Source organism: Glycine soja, chromosome 6, assembly GCF_004193775.1.
Source record: "Glycine soja cultivar W05 chromosome 6, ASM419377v2, whole genome shotgun sequence".
Lineage (NCBI taxonomy): Eukaryota > Viridiplantae > Streptophyta > Magnoliopsida > Fabales > Fabaceae > Glycine > Glycine soja.
The window spans coordinates 11,058,858-11,076,734 of record NC_041007.1 but is presented as its reverse complement, the minus strand read 5'-3'; the positions used below and the strand labels follow the sequence as shown (position 1 = coordinate 11,076,734).

The 17,877-nt window shown below is 33.8% G+C and overlaps 4 protein-coding genes and 1 non-coding gene across 5 annotated transcripts; 4 read left to right on the top strand and 1 right to left on the bottom strand.

The window, feature by feature from the left end:
* The first annotated feature begins 1,429 nt into the window (after positions 1–1,429).
* Positions 1,430–3,176, top strand: LOC114415601 (homeobox-leucine zipper protein ATHB-12-like). Its single transcript, XM_028380376.1, has 2 exons — positions 1,430–2,144; positions 2,256–3,176. The coding sequence occupies exons 1-2, from the start codon at positions 1,770–1,772 to the stop codon at positions 2,634–2,636; spliced, it is 756 nt and encodes a 251-aa protein (XP_028236177.1). The 5' UTR covers positions 1,430–1,769; the 3' UTR covers positions 2,637–3,176.
* Positions 3,177–4,839: 1,663 nt separating this feature from the next.
* TRNAL-UAG lies at positions 4,840–4,919 on the top strand. Its single transcript has one exon. It is a non-coding gene; the product is annotated as a tRNA-Leu (tRNA).
* A 62-nt stretch (positions 4,920–4,981) lies between these two features.
* On the top strand, positions 4,982–8,932 carry LOC114415599 (pyridoxal reductase, chloroplastic). The gene is made up of 9 exons (XM_028380374.1): positions 4,982–5,186; positions 5,282–5,510; positions 5,906–5,999; positions 6,126–6,249; positions 6,631–6,732; positions 6,988–7,139; positions 7,249–7,342; positions 8,313–8,494; positions 8,580–8,932. Exons 1-9 carry the CDS (start codon positions 5,082–5,084, stop codon positions 8,581–8,583), a joined length of 1,086 nt encoding a protein of 361 aa, XP_028236175.1. The 5' UTR covers positions 4,982–5,081; the 3' UTR covers positions 8,584–8,932.
* Positions 8,933–9,094: 162 nt separating this feature from the next.
* On the bottom strand, positions 9,095–12,232 carry LOC114415600 (ubiquitin-60S ribosomal protein L40). The gene is made up of 5 exons (XM_028380375.1): positions 12,021–12,232; positions 11,851–11,937; positions 11,423–11,525; positions 9,509–9,575; positions 9,095–9,395 (listed from the first exon to the last, which is right to left on the bottom strand). The coding sequence occupies exons 1-5, from the start codon at positions 12,121–12,123 to the stop codon at positions 9,369–9,371; spliced, it is 387 nt and encodes a 128-aa protein (XP_028236176.1). The 5' UTR covers positions 12,124–12,232; the 3' UTR covers positions 9,095–9,368.
* Positions 12,233–14,574: 2,342 nt separating this feature from the next.
* LOC114415598 (probable 6-phosphogluconolactonase 4, chloroplastic) lies at positions 14,575–17,047 on the top strand. The gene is made up of 3 exons (XM_028380373.1): positions 14,575–14,951; positions 15,066–15,201; positions 16,334–17,047. The coding sequence occupies exons 1-3, from the start codon at positions 14,791–14,793 to the stop codon at positions 16,802–16,804; spliced, it is 768 nt and encodes a 255-aa protein (XP_028236174.1). The 5' UTR covers positions 14,575–14,790; the 3' UTR covers positions 16,805–17,047.
* The last annotated feature ends 830 nt before the right edge of the window (positions 17,048–17,877 follow it).

Below are 17,877 nucleotides of genomic sequence, written 5' to 3'. Positions count from 1 at the left end.
CAGGAATGGAGGCCATTTTTCTATATTTATCTTTTCTACTTTACAATTCACAAACTATTAAACACATGCAATTCCTTGATTGCCCTTCAATAACTTGTGCAGAGTATTAGTAGCATTTGACTCAGCCATCAACTGTGTGTAGAAAATTGACACTGCCCCTTTTCCCAATTACCTTTGCTATCAACTATCAAACACACTAGCTGGTCATATTTTGTATGAGTTCTGCAATCTTCAAAATTTTGCCACCTATTTAGAAAGCAACCTAAGAATAATGACATAGGATAAGAATTTTTTGTCAACAGATCCAAACAACAAAAGAGAAAATAGGTCCACTATTGACAGAAACATTAGTCCTTCCATAACAAAGTAACCTCCAATTTAGCTGGAACTTTCAATCAAAAAATATTATATCTTATTCTTGCCACCGTTGATTTTTGGCAGCCACTGCGTGAGAGTAGCTCAGCTAAAGGATCAGTGATGTGCCTCCGGAGTTGTTTTTTCCTCCTGCTTTCTTTATTATCTCCCAAAGAAATAGCTAACTTCTAACATATGAATACAATGATGTGCATATAGGAACCTTGTTTGTATCAGTTTCTAATAAGTAGTTGTTGACCTTTTTTCTTTTCTTATCACTTTTATTTCTCGATATCAACAACATTATAACCAAAGCTTTTAAATATATGAATGTTCATAGTTATTTTATATCATCACTTCAACAACTTTTTTTTTCTTTCAAAAAAGAGCAAATTAAAGTTCTTATAACTTTTAAGAGCTACTGGCTGCATCGCCAAGTTATATTTTGATACTACTATTAGGAGGCAGAGTATCAGCAAGGTACTAATGCTATGCCAGAGTTAAAAATGTTAAAATTTCAATTACTGACAAAGCTACTTAAATGGAAATATTCCTGATCAATTAATCCCTCTCTAGGACCTATTGATTCATTTTTCCCTATCAACTTAGTTGTTAAAAGATACAACATGAGACCAAAATGGTGTAACATGATTGACATATAACCTTATTTCTTAAGCATATATAACCAGGAGTTCAATTTTTAGCCTTATGTGTATGAAAAAAATTTGTTAAGAAAGGTTAGATCCTTAAATAAATCTTAGTACCTGAAAAATTAGTCTTTTGACTCTAAGCTAAAAATACTCCTGGTTGACAGAAAAAAATAAAAAGAAAAAGATATGACATGAGAAATTACCATAAGTTCTTAAAAATATGCATTTCATCAATTAAATTAGTCTTCTATGTTATTAGCTTGTGAGCTAATTAGACCAACTAAATATATACTGTAAGGACTTTTTTTATTTTAATTCTGAAGGACAAATATGAGACACCATATTTTTCAGAATCAATTTGGCTATTTTTATTCTTCCCTACTTTGGTTATAAAAAAGCAACAGATACGTGTGTTAATGAAGGTGACAACTGACAAGCAGGCGGTTCCTTCTACAAACAAAATAGCATATGGGACGATAGATAGATAGGCTACAAGTAAACGAAGCAAGATAATTTCTTCCTACTTAACAAAAAGATAGTAAGAGCCATACGGTATCTTATCCCATAGGTCACCATGATCCTTCCATTAGAAGTTGCAATAACGTGATAGAAATGGCTTTGAGACACTTTCTTTTATGGCTAGCTATATATTCTGAACCCGATCCCCCCTCACAAGACTTTTAAATCACACAATTCTTTTTTTTTTTATTGTGTATCCAATTCCAAATTCACCCATAAAATACCTTCCTTTGTCTCACCAGCCATATGTGTATGATGGAAGGAGATGAGAATATTCAAGCATCAACAAAGGGAAAAAATGTGGAAAGCTTCACCAGCTTGGAGGCACCAAGGAAGAAAAGCAAGAAGATAGAAAACAAGAGGAGGTTTAGTGATGAACAGATAAGATCACTAGAATGCATATTTGAGTCAGAGTCAAAGCTTGAGCCAAGGAAGAAGATGCAACTGGCAAGAGATCTTGGCCTTCAGCCTCGCCAAGTTGCCATATGGTTCCAAAACAGAAGGGCAAGGTGGAAATCAAAGCGCATAGAGCAAGAGTACAGAAAGCTCAAAGATGAATATGACAATTTAGCATCAAGGTTTGAGTCCCTAAAGAAAGAGAAGGACTCTTTGCAATTAGAGGTAATTAGTTTTTGGTTCTTTTAACAATACTACTTATTTGTGTTGCTAATGATGCTCAACAAATTAAAGCTTGTGACCCTTAACTGTGTTATTTTTTTTTTTTTGAAACAGTTGCAGAAGCTAAGTGATTTGGTGGTGACATCTCAAGATGGTGGAAGGGAAGACAAGGATGGCAAAGAAAACAGCATAGAAGATGGTGGCTCAGGCAGTGGATACAGCAGTTGGAAGCCTGAAGCAAAAAAACCAAGGTTTTCAAATGATGAGGGTTTGGAGGAGAGAATAGGTGTGTACTCAGATGACCAAAATGAGAATAGCATCATAAGGGGTGTTGAGAAATCTGAGGACAAAGGACACCAACTTCTCAGAATGGATGATCATGATCATGCAGATATGCCATTGGCATCACTTGAAAAATGGTATAGTGGTGTGGACCCTAGTGGCATCTTGGACCAGTCATGTAGCAGTTCTCAATGGCTAGATTTCTGGACTTGAAAAAGGAGCCACACTTTGTGCTGCATCTGCATGTGTGATGTTTTTTGTTTCCTCCAAGAGAAGAAGGAACAAAGATTGGTTGATTGGTTGGTTGGCTCTTGTGCTGCCAACAAGTTCAAAACTCAAAATATTCCAGCCTAGCCAAGAAACTCGAGGGAAGTTTTGTAGGCTTGATTTGATAGGGGAGAGAATTAAGATAGTCTCACTCAATTCAATTGTGTAGAGATTTGGAAAAACAAATAATGTGCAATGTCTCTGTTTGTTCATGCTTGCATGCCTTTTTCCTTTCCCATCCCTTTGTTTGTGTTCTTTCTTCTTCTTCTTTTCTTTTCCCACTTCAAGGGGTTAGTTAATCTAGAACCTCTTTATATTTCATAAAGGGGTCTCTTTTTTATCACTTTAGCTTATTCCCATATTAACAAGTGTGATCCTTATAGTACGACCAGGACACACAAAAATAAAATGAATGAAAGGTGTGAATGAGATATTGCTCGACTTCATGAAGCAGTGAAGATGTTAATTAATTTCAATTTCTTAGCTTCTCTTATGGACCAATTCTGTGAATGGAATGAATGCAGCATATTATCCCACTTGGATCAATTTTGTTTAATAGGACAGAGTCAGTATATGGAAACATGTCTCTTAATAAACTGCGAATACTAGGTCACGCAATGAAACATTTTAACTTTTTAAGCACTAAGAACTAAATTTAAAGGATAATAGCAAGTCCTGAAAGGGAATTGTTTCACTTAATATGTTTTTCATTTGATAGTTTGATTAGCTTAAAGCAAATTAATCAATAACAAACTTAGTGAAGCCAGAGATCCAATGGGTCCTTTGAGTTAGACTTTGATCTATAGTTCTATATAATACAGTTATGTAGTTATGTTACAACACGTGTAGAAGAATTACGACACAACTTTGTGTTTGTTGATTGGTAGTTGATATGCAACGCCAGAAGAGAAAGAAAGTAAAGAGGAAGCAAGGGCTCAAGAAAAAGGGTTATTGAAAATAACTTTTATTTTTTTTATTTTTTGGATAGTGTTAGGTTTATTCTAAATTCTACCGAATAACATATTTTAAGACTTTTGTCCTATGTTTCATCTTTTGTTTTATTGTGTCATTCATGTTTTTAGAAGGAAATAAAACAAGTGTTTTTGTCCTATCTAATCTTTTAATTTTTCAGCAAACCAAATACAATTATTTTTAGCTAAAAATAAGACTGAACTGAACTCATCAAGTATTTTTATCTTTTGGCCCTTTACCGCATAACTAAAATAACTCTATAAGACTTGTAAATAATAACATAACATTTTTTTATGTATATAAAATCATTAATATTCTTCGCAAGAGATAATCGTCTAAAATTACTATAGACAATAAAATATTTTTTACCAATAATTTATATATACAAAACTCAAACATGAGATCACTAATTAAGTTAATTAAGTTAGATGTGTAAGTTAATTCACATGTTCAATGGTCAAATATATTTTTCTAATTAAGCATGATGTTATTAAACATTGAGTATTTAGAATTTTATTTTATGAATTATTAGTGTAAAAAATTTACATTATCAACTATTTTTTTAATTATTACATTAAAACTAATAAAAAAATCACTATTATAACTTTTAAAATCATTATTATAAAAATCAATAAATTTCATATAAACAAATTATAATTAAATAATAATATTTTTTTAAAACTATCAATGCATAATATACAATTGTCTTAAATAATTAAATATTAAAGATAATATTGATCACATATAATTACCCTCATTATATTTATTAAATTAGAAGGCATTAAAGGACTGTCCTTAGACTTCTATTGATCTAAACTCCACCTCTCATTCATCTCTTATCCTAACCCCAAATAAACAACGGTCAACTTAACGATATCATAAATGCACATCAAATATGAAGTGAACATAGTGAGTTAGACATTACAATAAGTTCCTATCTTCCATCAAACATCACCTAGCAAACATTTTTCCTTTAAATGGCGTACTTTAGTAAAAGATAAGTGGGGACTTAGGAGACTTCTATGTAACAAATGTATGAATTTCGCCTATGTTTTTTTTTTACATTTACTGAACGGACTTGTAAATTTTTTCCCCCTTAAATTGGAAATTTCATAATAATAAAAAATATGAATGAATATTATATATATTAAATAACGTACAAAATGTTTGTCAATAAGACAGTTTGGCCGAGTGGTCTAAGGCGCCAGATTTAGGCTCTGGTCCGAAAGGGCGTGGGTTCAAATCCCACAGCTGTCAAAGTTTGATATTTTTCTTTTTTTTTCTTTTTCTAAAACACAAACTAAACTGATCCATAACGAGATCGAGGATTCAATGGTTACCACACAAGAAAAAAAACACTAACTAACCAACCAACTGATTAACGTTGTGTTGGTAACTGTGTTCACTCACCTTGCAACAATGGCACTCTCAGTTTGCAGCATGAACATTAACCCCATAGCATTAGCAGCGCCATCTTTCTCATTCAAGTCTCTCAAATTCCCTTCCTTCTGGCCAACACAAAAGGTAAAAACAATTCATTTTCCTTTGATGTCATGTGTGGTGTGGTGTGATGAGTAGTAACAAGGTAACTTCAATGGTTGGTTGTTTGGTTGTGGCAGGTGAAGATGGGTCCTCTGAGTGTGTCTCCCATGGGATTTGGAACATGGGCATGGGGGAATCAGCTTCTGTGGGGGTACCAGGAATCCATGGATAATGAGCTCCAACAAATCTTCAACTTGGCTATGGACAACGGCATCAATCTCTTTGACACTGCTGATTCTTATGGCACGGGAAGGTTAAATGGTCAGAGCGAGAAGCTTCTGGGGAGGTTCATTCGAGAATTTCAAGGTTTCATCACGCATTGCTTTCTCACTTTCATTGAATTTTGTATATATTCTTCTGTAGATTGCAGTGCAGGTGTAAGTTAATAATTCATTGTAACTTGGCCTGCCTACTTCGTTTCGTTGTTTTATTTATGTTAATTTGGGGTGGTATTATCATGTTGTAAACAATTGTTTGATGAGTTTAATAAGCATGTACCGTGTAGAAGTTTTTGTGGTAAACCAATTAAAAATATCATTTGTATGACTTTTAAAGTAGTTATTATCAGAGTCAATAAACTTATCATACATTATAATTTGTGGTTGGATCACAGTGTATAAAACTTTCACAGTATCATTGCATATCTATGATGGTTCTTTGATTCAAACTTGTTTACTAAATTGCATGTTACACTTTCTCAGAGCAAAAGGGGAGCCAACGTGAAATAGTCATTGCTACTAAGTTTGCAGCATACCCATGGCGCCTTACACCAGGGCAGTTTGTGAGTGCTTGCAGGTATTTGTTGTTCCTTTCATTCTATCAAATCCTTCCTCGGCTTCCTTTCCCGACTCCCATGTCAAATACTTGCTTGATTTATTTTCTTTGCTCGTGATTTTGAACTTGGATGAAATAAATTTTCAGGGCATCACTAGATAGAATGCAAATTGAGCAAATTGGGATAGGACAACTTCATTGGTCAACTGCAAATTATGCTCCTTTGCAGGAATTTGCTCTTTGGGATGGTTTAGTGGCAATGTATGAGAAGGTTACAATAATTCATTATTGATAGTATACATACATACATATACATACATACATATACATACATACATATATATATATATATATATATATATATATATATATATATATAAAAGACATTGACATGATAACTGAAGTTTGCAATGTTATGCTAATGCAATTGTAAGTAGTATAAACCTGAAAGGCAAGGACACAAGAATCTTTTTCTTAAAGCACTGAATGTTGATAAAGCAATTCAAAGTTCTTTTGATCATATATTCTTTTTCAGTTATAGATGAGCATATTTAAACATTGGCTTAAATGGTTATTCTTGTAGAAGAAAAAAAATAGTTAAAACTTCTTGACTAATCAAAGTTTCTGTACTCATATTTATGTTGTCATTTAGGATTTAGTTAAAGCAGTTGGAGTAAGTAATTACGGACCAAAGCAGCTTTTAAAGATACATGATTATCTGAAAGACCGTGGAGTCCCCTTGTGTTCAGCCCAGGTAAAAAGTTATGCATAAATGTAAAATTTAACATTCTAATTTTGCTAGATGTGTTGGGAAAATAGGTATGATCTGATTCTCAAACCAGTTTCAATTTCAATTCTTGAGAGACTTTAAAGAAAAATGGCAAAAAGAAAAAGCAGATGCGTTTGACAAAACTAATGACTATAATTTAGTATCCCACTTCATTTGTCAATTTGTCATGCTTTACTTGCATTCTCTTACTAAATATTCTCTTTAATTTCAACATTTCAGGTGCAATTTTCCCTGTTGAGCACGGGGAAGGATCAACTAGAGATCAAGAGTATATGTGACAGTCTGGGTATTCGTATGATTGCTTATAGTCCTCTGGGACTTGGAATGCTTACTGGGAAATATTCATCATCCAAACTTCCAAGTGGGCCAAGGTGTGTTGATATTTAAGCAAATATTTTAGAATCCTACACAGTGTTGATGATTTCCTAATTCAGTATTAGCTTTTTCTTGTAATACTTTGTAATTAATCACATTTCACAGGGCGTTGCTGTTTAAGCAAATTCTTCCGGGACTGGATCCTTTGTTGAGTTCGCTGAGAGAGATTGCAAATAAACGACGGAAAACCATGTCACAAGTAATCTTTTCCCCATTCTTTTTCCTCTGCATGCTAGTAATTTCTTATAGCTATCTTGCGAGTGTCGGTTAGTTAGATGCTACAAAATATAATCCGAGTCTGAGCCTCTGAGGTATATGTAGTAATATATCTTGCATGAATATCTGTTAGTAAAAGATGCATTTCGGGATTACTGACTAAAACCAAGTAATAGATCTTAAGACAACTATTATCATATTTCTTTGACGGTATTGGATGGCACGTGCAAATGAAATACATATATATTACTACCAAATACCAATGAATAGATAGTAATGCGAGATTATCTCTCTTTTTTGGAGACTTTATTTTCTCACATTAATTCTATAGAAAGCGCACCAACTACCAAAATCTATGCTTAGTTTAATCACTTTGCAGAGTTGGGGGCCCTCTTAGCATGACCAGTCTTTTCGATAGCATATTTTGATTCAATTTTCATATTCAGGATATAAGCATCTTTCTTTGGTCTTTTGATCAATCATTCTTGTACACTACACAACCTTTGTGCTCGTTCAGAGCTCCAAATCAGCCAATACTAAAACTCTGCATAACAGAAAACCAAGATCTTATTACTCAAGGAAGCTTGTACATCACATGTTATCCAATTAAAAGATTGAGTAATAGTATCATACTGCATCATTGATATCTGGAATCAGCAAGGAACTGCTACGTCTTATCCACAATAACATCAAAAGTACTGTTGCTTCATTATCAGGATCAACCACCTAAGAAGCAAAATTTTAATGTCACATTTACGTTTTTAAATGCCGTGCTTCCCTACGCAACTTACTTTTTTAAAGGTTATAAAGTACCCTTTTACAGAACCACCGACCAACCCACTTAATTGTCCTTGTCTTAGGTGCGCGGAAAATGACAATGCTTGACCAACCATGCCGGAACAAAAAACATACCTTATCGGCTTATCATATCATTTTTTGCTTTATCATGTCAGGTTGCTATAAATTGGTGCATATGCAAAGGTACGGTTCCAATTCCTGGAGTTAAAACAATTAAACAAGCAGAGGAAAATTTAGGTGCTCTTGGTTGGCGCCTCTCCTCAGACGAGTTGCTTCAGTTGGAGGATGCAGCAAACGAATCACCTCGCAGGATGATCCAAAACATTTTCCAAACCAGGTATACATTTAAGACTGGCAAACAAAATAAAAAGAGATAAGGAGGATGCAAATATCTAAGTGTTTTACGTGACTTGGCATCACAGATAAAACCTGTGGCGAGACCTCAGCACTCGGTTCGAAGGAATGCATACTTTTCACTCAATGATGGTCACTGGTTTGTATCATCTGGTATCATGAAAGGCAGAGAGCAAACAACCTTGACCAGGAGAATTGACAACGTACCACTCTATAGTGGCACATGGGCTTAAAACTAATGCGAAGAGTCCGTGACAGTGATGGTGCAACGTAGTTTTGGATAATCTCGTTGTCGGATAATATTGCTTTATTGTTAAAAATTATACTGACGGGTAGAAATGTACAATGAAATGATTCTATACTGACCAAAAGCCACGCTTACATTCACAAAAATTAAAAAAAAAAAATTCAGTTGCTTTCATATTCTTGCATTGAATCTAACGCGATTGATACACAAACACAACTTCATATCAAATGCAAAAACAAGTGAAACAACGTCGTCACTGTAAATTATAAGTAAATCAACTCAACAAGAAACTCTTTGCACTTCTAATTATCAGGGCTTGTCTTTACCGAGTTAAAATGTAAAAATGAAGAGAAGTACTCAAAACTATAGTGACAGGAAATAAAGGCATGACACGCATTATTATCAAAAACAAAAACTGTATAATCACCAGGAACTATAGCATAATTGATATCAATCCGTCTCAAACTGAAAACAAAAATCACAAGAGTAACTTTGGCTGTCAAATTTCCGAAAGATTTACTATAATACTAAGAAGCTAATGGAGTTATCAGGATTACAAGACATCCCAGTAATCCATGACAACACAATTCCATCTTGCAATCAGAACAGTTTACTTGATCTTCTTCTTTGGCCTCAACTGCAATACAAAGATAAATTCCATGATGACTTAATTCTATAATAATAACAATAGAGGAATTCCATGCAGTAAAATAAGAAGCACAAGAGATAGCGCTCTAATAGTTACTATACCTGGTTGCTGTGACCACACTTCTTTTTCCTGCAGTTCACAGCACGGGGGTGTAAACGGGCATAGCACCTGCAGAGCACAATTATTTATAAGCACAATGGCTGTGATTTGTGAAGACAATCATTTTTTCAAAAATACAAGACAATCATTTTTTTCAAGTAGTCATTGTCATTGACAATGAATGAATATATTATGCTATTGTAGGCTTTCTATTTACATATATTCCAACATGCAACCCCTTGGTTCTCAAAGGAAACTGTAGTTAAACGCGGACATTCTATTTTTCAAGAAACTATATATATTGTTTTCAAATTACATTTGATTTACAACGCAGCTTTAGAATTCAACAACAATTTTCTTTCACCAACAGAAGCTCAAAGCCAGAAGACAACACTAAATTCGATGCTTGAACACTAAGCATAGAATCTAAAAGAACCATTTTAAGAAAATGATTTACAAATCCTACAAACAGTTAGGAAGTTCAGCGATAAGCAGACATTAAAGGAAACACGATTTGATGCATTGAATTGTATGTTCTCAATCCAAAATAAAAAAAGTTTCATACAAAAATTAAATTGTAAATGAAGTTGTCTTTTAATTCAGGAGTGCAAGACAGAAAGACAATTATCTGAAAGCCAATTTTGTTAAACATGTTTCATGTTGTCAAAGAGATTCTTTCTTGCTCATAGCCCAACACATCAGAATCTCAATGCATCTAAGGAAGTCAAAGGCATAGGACATACTTGGCCTTAGTTTGGATGGGGGAAGCGAGAGGAAAGAAAATAGAGTGAAGAGAAAATAAGGATGAAATGGGTAAGATCAGGTGTTTAATGTTTAAACACTATTTTAACCCTAGAAATCAAAATTTATATATTCAAAAAATCATTGTAAATTAATTCATTGCCATTAATTAATGAATGAATATGCTAAAAATAATGCTATTCATTGTGGTAAATCAATTATTATAGACCAGCAGATTGGCATCTCTCCACCTATCTGACATACAGAGTGACCAAGAATGAGTGAATATGGGACTTGGTGTGGTGAGTGGGAGTGGCTGATTCGTGAACCATAAGACCTTGGTATAGGGCTTTTCAGAAATATGCAGTTAGGAGAAATCAGCACTCTGTTGTGGCTGTACTTTTTCTATACTAGACATCAGTGTATTCACACACCCCTTCCATCATTCATATCTAAAACCAGTACACAACTTGCAGGCAGATCCAAAATTAGTAAGCTTACACCATAACTTGTATCATCGAGTTTTATGAGATTTTTTTATGCATTTTCAACACAAATTTTGTGGAACTTTGATTATACTTCACAAGAATAATATTTCTAATTACTTCTGAATGAACCAACAGGATCCAGAACTTACTTGCGGCAGATCATCTTATCCTGGTTATATTTCCTCGCCAGTGCCATCAAAGATGGCTCAATAATTGATTTACCACAATGAATATGCTAAAAATAATGCTATTCATTGTGGTAAATCAATTATTATAGACCAGCAGATTGGCATCTCTCCACCTATCTGACATACAGGGTGACCAAGAATGAGTGAATATGGGACTTGGTGTGGTGGGTGAGAGTGGCTGATTTGTGAACCATAAGACCTTGGTATAGGGCTTTTCAGAAATATGCAGTTAGGAGAAATCAGCACTCTGTTGTGGCTGTACTTTTTCTATACTAGACATCAGTGTATTCACACACCCCTTCCATCATTCATATCTAAAACCAGTACACAACTTGCAGGCAGATCCAAAATTAGTAAGCTTACACCATAACTTGTATCATCGAGTTTTATGAGATTTTTTTATGCATTTTCAACACAAATTTTGTGGAACTTTGATTATACTTCACAAGAATAATATTTCTAATTACTTCTGAATGAACCAACAGGATCCAGAACTTACTTGCGGCAGATCATCTTATCCTGGTTATATTTCCTCGCCAGTGCCATCAAAGATGGCTCAATAATACCACCACGAAGCCTCAAAACAAGATGCAATGTTGACTCTGCAGAATAGAGAAACAGAACAAATAAGGGATCACATTTTAAACTATAGCATAATTAACAACATTTAGGGTCTGGTCTGGTGTTCTCAGCCAAGTAGGACCTAAATGCTTGGATTCAGACACAAATTAGCAAAGCATTTGAAAATTGTTAATCATCAATTTTCCAAATTCTAGCTTTCCACCTACTCAACCAAGCACACCCTTGGCATTCATACACAAATATGGCTAATGCTAAATACAATTTCTACAAACCATAAAAAACAGATATCAAACAATTGCCACATTCAAAATATTTACGCAATTTCAAAATTAAGATATTCCAAACCTTTTTGGATGTTGTAATCGGCGAGGGTACGGCCATCCTCCAGCTGTTTCCCCGCGAAGATCAACCTCTGCTGATCCGGAGGAATCCCTAGACAATGAGGGGGAAAAAATGAATCAAACAAGAGCGAAAAATAGAGAACGAAAACCAATCAATCGTTGATCAAAGCGCACCTTCTTTGTCCTGAATCTTGGCTTTGACATTGTCAATGGTGTCGCTTGACTCCACCTCAAGGGTGATTGTCTTCCCGGTTAGGGTTTTCACGAATATCTGCATCTTTCCTTCCCTTTCAAAACTACTACTAGGGTTTCTGCCGTCGGTGGGTGTAGAAATTTATAGCTAGGGTTTTCAGCAGTGTGTTTAGTTACCGGGTTATGCTATTCCACAACTAATTCCGTTGTTTGTCAATTGTCAAAGGCTTCTATTGAGTCCATTTGTTTCATTTTTTATTAAAAAAAATAATGTTTTTTATTATAAAAAAAAAGTTCTTAAAAAAGTATTGTTTTATAGCTTTTTAATAAACAAACCTTATTGGACGTTTAACAAAACATTTTTTTAAATCATTTTTAAAACATAATTTATTCATTTTTTATCTTTATCTTTAAATTAAATTTCAATATACTAGTATTTTTTTTAAAGTATCAATAAATAAAAATGATTTTATATGATATTTTAAATTATGTGTTATAAATTCAAAATATAACTTATATATTAAAAATACTTATATCATGCATTTTAATAATAAAAAGGTTTAGCTAACATGTGCATGTGTACATGTTGAGAGTGTTATTACATTTGTTAGTTTGAAATTTTTATTATTTTTAAAAAAGAATTTGATATTTTTAATTAAAAAATTATCCTTTTCATTACTTTTTTGTCTTAAATTTATTTTAAAACTTTATTTTTTATTATTATTATTGTAATTGTCACCTCTCATAATAATAAGAATGGTGTTATGATCAACATAACAATAAAGATAAACACAATAACAATATGTATGATTTTTAGGATGTGTGTTGATTTTGTAGTTTGATGGATAAACATATACTTCAATACATATTTTATGAGAAATTTCATTTTGTTACTTTTAGTTTAAGTTTGTTTAGTGGTTTTTTTTTTATAAAAAAAAACATGAAACTTAATTTATAGTACAAACAATAATAAAATATTCACTAAGGAGAGGTAAATGAATATGGTGAGATATTAACTAGATTCTAATAAAAATAATCATCCAATGTAATTATTATTGTATACTAAAATAGTTTGGGGGCCTAAGTAAAACCAAAGTAAGCTAACACTTCCACGAGATATGTGGTTCCTCTAATGCTTTGTTTGGCAGCGATAAAAATGAAGTGGATATATGAACACATAACGATTAAAAGGAAACAGGTTTAGTAAATAGATTAACAAGAGAAACAAATTTGAAGAAATGAGTGTCACTTGAAAAGTTTCATGCCACCTATCGCATGAAAGAAGCCATACCATTTTGTATCATTTTTACATTCTTGTTGGTGATCCTGCAATTCGATAACCACATGAGACAACATTTAAAAAGTTTTTTTTTTTTATAACTCTATAATATCATTCCACTCTATATTTTCATCAAACATATAATTTTATTTTCACTCTAATTTTGTCTTATCTAATTATTATCTTTCTTCTATTTTCACCTAATATATTTATCTTCTCACAACCAAATAGAACCTAAATTCTAACACATCAATCCTACATGAAAGTACCAGACAAACAAAACATATTTTCGAATTGGTTGAGCGCATGAAAAATAAGTCTTATTTCTTAAAGTAATTATTATTATACATATTAATAATTTTATAATACAAGATATTATATTTTTATCATTTAATTAAAATATAAAATCAAAAGGAAAATTTATGTAACTTTCATAAAATATTTTTTCTTTTTTGAAAGATTAGCATGCAGTAAAATTCTAAATACTTTTCTTCTCGACCGCAAAGAGTGCCAGCATTATTCACACACAAAAAAATCTTCTCCACCATCAAATGATGATGAAAAGTTTTCATTTAATATGGTATTTTTAATTCATTTATCCGAGAGCTGATTATGTCAGGAAAAGGGAAGAATTTTGTTATATACGATGATGTATCCGACCTGCCTCCAATATAAAAAAATGTAATTTAGATATAAAAAATAATAAACTTTTTTTAGGAGAATAAACTATTTTAATAAATGTGAATTAGTTCAAAAATGTTTTAAATTTACAGATGGCGTAGCATAAATATTCTGTACACCATATTGCATATCATGTAGTATTATTTTTTTTCAAAGAACGAATATATATTTTTATCTTAGTTGCTAAAAATTAGTAATTTTCATAAACCAAAAAGCATTCACCTAATTTCAACTTTGTAGGAGATTTCAAGGCAAAACGTTGTAATCACAAATAAATTAAACGGTAAATAGCAAATTTTGTCTTTTGACGTGTAATGAAAAATAGAAAATATAAATTTAATTTTTATAAATTTAATAATAAGTTATTTTTATATCATTAATTTGTCAAACTTTATATATTATATATTTAAAGATTAAATTTAAAATTTTCATTTTACAATAATTAATTTTTTGGTACATTATATATTTAGAGAGACGAATTTAATTATTTATTCTAATTAAAATGAGCTTGAATGAGCAAGACAAAAAAAAAATATGAGAGAAATGAAATTGGAAACATAAGCAGTAGCACCCACCCAGAGGTGCAAGAGAAGAAAGCGAACGAAATGGTAGGCATTGTCACTGCTGCCACTTGGATTTGATTTGTGTGCGCTTATAAGAATAGCCAACTAAGGTGGGGCATGGCCTACACCCATTCTACACTCGCCTCCTTCCAAAACCGCACCCTCCACACACCTCTTCCTCTTTCGCCCCCTCAGATTCAAAAGACCTGTCCCCCCGCTGAAAGCGTCGATGGCGGAGACCAACAACAACGTTGCCGTCGAGGTCCTTGAAAAAGAGGATCTTGCCGTGTCCCTGGCCAAATACGTCGCCGATCTCTCCAACAAATTCACTTCCGAAAGAGGGGCTTTCACTGTTTGCCTGTCTGGCGGCTCTTTGATCAACTATCTCCGGTGAGGGTTTTAAATGTTCCTGTTTTTTTGGTTTAAACTTAATGGTGATTGATTCGATTGAATTGGACTGGATTTGGGTTAATGTGAATGTGTTGTTGTGTGTTGGGGTCTCAGGAAGCTGCTGGAACCGCCTTATGTTGATACTCTTGAATGGTCCAAATGGCACGTGTTTTGGGTGGATGAGAGAGTCGTGCCCAAGACTCACGAAGATAGCAACTACAAGCTTGCTTTGGATGGACTTCTCTCCAAGGTATATATTTGTTTAGGTTGAACGTGTTTTCCAATTGCTGAGAATCTTTCTGTGTTTGTTATGCATTAAGGTTTGAAAATTGAGAAAAAGAAGAAAAAAAAAAGAGATTAGCTCAGAATTCAAACTATGTGTCTCTTTAAGTTGACACCATTGTAAAAACAGTACATGTGTGAGGATAGGAACCCCATTTTGGAATTGGATAAAAAATGGTATATGGACATGTTTTCGTTCAAGCAACCCGCAGTCCCAAATAATCAATCTATCCCAAACAAGCATAAGGTTTTGGCCTTTGGGTGCAATGATATGCCCGGAGGAGGACAAAGGTTGGAACTCTGGAGTCTGACTATATATTTGGGGGAGGGGGGGGGTGGTGTAATGTTTTCACTATTCTAAGAAATAGGAGTGATAGCAAGTAGCAACACTCTCTTTCGAACGTACTCTTTAAAATTGATTGAAAACTACAAAATTAAGATAAAGACTTATTAAATAAGAAGTCAAATCCACAAAAAAATGTGATTTTCAATCAATTTCGGCCAAAAGTGAGTGTTGCTATCATTTCTCTCATAAGGAATTAATTGGTTAAACTAATCAATTAGTCATTTAGTCCCTACATGTGACACTCATGTGGGTAAGGAAAAAACTTAATATTTAGTCTTTATTAATACACATCGGTCAATGTCATTATATTTCTTAAGTTTTAGTCCAGATAATCTATATAGGGACTAAAACTTAAATATTTTATCATACAAAGATTGATTTCTGAATGAGTGTAACCTATGGACCAAACGATTACTTTAACCAAATTCATATCAAACCTGAAGGGTAAACTAAAAAAAAATACAGATGGTACTGATGAATGAATCCCCATTGTTGGATACTGCATTGGATGGTACTGTTTGGACAAGTTTGTTGAGTGTACAGCTCATTCCTATAAAATGATGCAAGAGAGGAAAATAATTTCCCTCAGATTCAAGTTATGAGCTATATTTTTTTCAGTGTAGTCTTCTTTGAAGTTTAAAAAGACTGCATGGCCAGATTATGCTGTCTCCCTAGTCCCTTCCCAGTCTTCTGTCAGCTATAATTTTCCTGTCAATCTAACCTGTTGGTACTTTCATCATGGTTCTCTTGGCAGGTGCCAATTCCCCCGGGCAATGTTTATGCAATCAATGATGCCCTTTCAGCCGAGGGAGCGGCCAATGATTACGAGACATGTCTCAGACACTTGGTCAAGAACAGTATTATAGCTTCATCGCCAGCCAATGGATTTCCAAAATTTGATCTAATGCTGCTGGGCATGGGCCCTGATGGCCACATAGCTTCTTTGTTCCCAGGCCATCCTCTTGTGGAGGAAAAACAAAGATGGGTTACCTTCATTAAGGACTCCCCTAAACCACCCCCAGAGAGAATAACTTTCACCTTACCAGTGATTAATACTTCTGCTTATGCAGCGCTTGTGGTGACTGGCAAGGGTAAAGCAGATGCAGTTCACTCTGTGTTAGGCAAATCTCAAAATTTTGCTAAGCTTCCTGTTGGATTGGTTTCACCTGAAGGAGAGTTGAAATGGTTCTTAGACAAAGGTGCAGCCTCAAAGCTGGCAGCTTAGCCATGATCCTATATGTTGTGCCAGTGTATTTAACTATTTACCTTTTTGCAATAATTAAGTGTGTATGAGAAGAAGAGACATATCTAGTACTGAATCTCCTTATCTCAGTGATAGTTTTGCACTGGAGAGGGTCCTTGGTCATTTGTGACAATAAAGGGAATATGAAGTTAGTATTTTGCTTCAACATTTCTAATTTCTTCTCCACAGATTTCCAATTAATGTGCACCAACCCCACCCTTTTCAACGGATGTGTTCATTCGATTTAAATGCCGTTGTTCCGTCTTTGTCATTGAAATGAATCAAATAATCACTTCATGTTAATTGCCTTTATTATTGTCCTTTCTCACAATCAGTGCATCATGTATTGACCCCCTACACGGTTCTTGGTACTTCCACGTGGAGACTTTTTTTTTAGGTTGCGTGTTGTATATGTGACTCTACCGTATTATGAGGACGCGGCTTGCTGCAACAGGCGTGAGGATATATAAATTATGGAAAGAATTACTGAGTTGAAAAGTCAAGATAAGCAAGAACTAATCAATGATGAATTGGCTACTGATGCATGGTTATATTTATAGGAAGGTTTTTCATGTGAGCAAATGCATGTTGGGAAGTCAAATTTCCCTGGTGAGCAAAAAAAAGAAGCAAAAAACAAAATAGACAGCCTAGAAGTCTTCATGACAGAAAAATTCGGTGCTTCCTTACCTTGTGAGCAAATACACCATCACTCAAGAGATTAACCTAGTTTGGGCCATTGATCGGACTCTTAGAATTCTTGTTGTTATCTTTTCCCTTTTTGGTCCTTAGTTGTTGTCTGAACCAAGAGAAGGTACAAAGCTTCCACAAGTTTGCAGCCATTAGATGGATCAGGTAGTTGGAGTACTTGGTGTTGGCCCACCCAACTCCATTAGCACCTCATTATGTTGTTTGATTCCTTAATTTACTTGACAAGTAACCCAACAGAGGGATTAGATAATACCTGTGCAATGAATCCAATAATAGAAGAGAAAATAGACTATGTATACTACTATAAAACATTTTACATTGTTATTTAATCACTAATTATCATATAT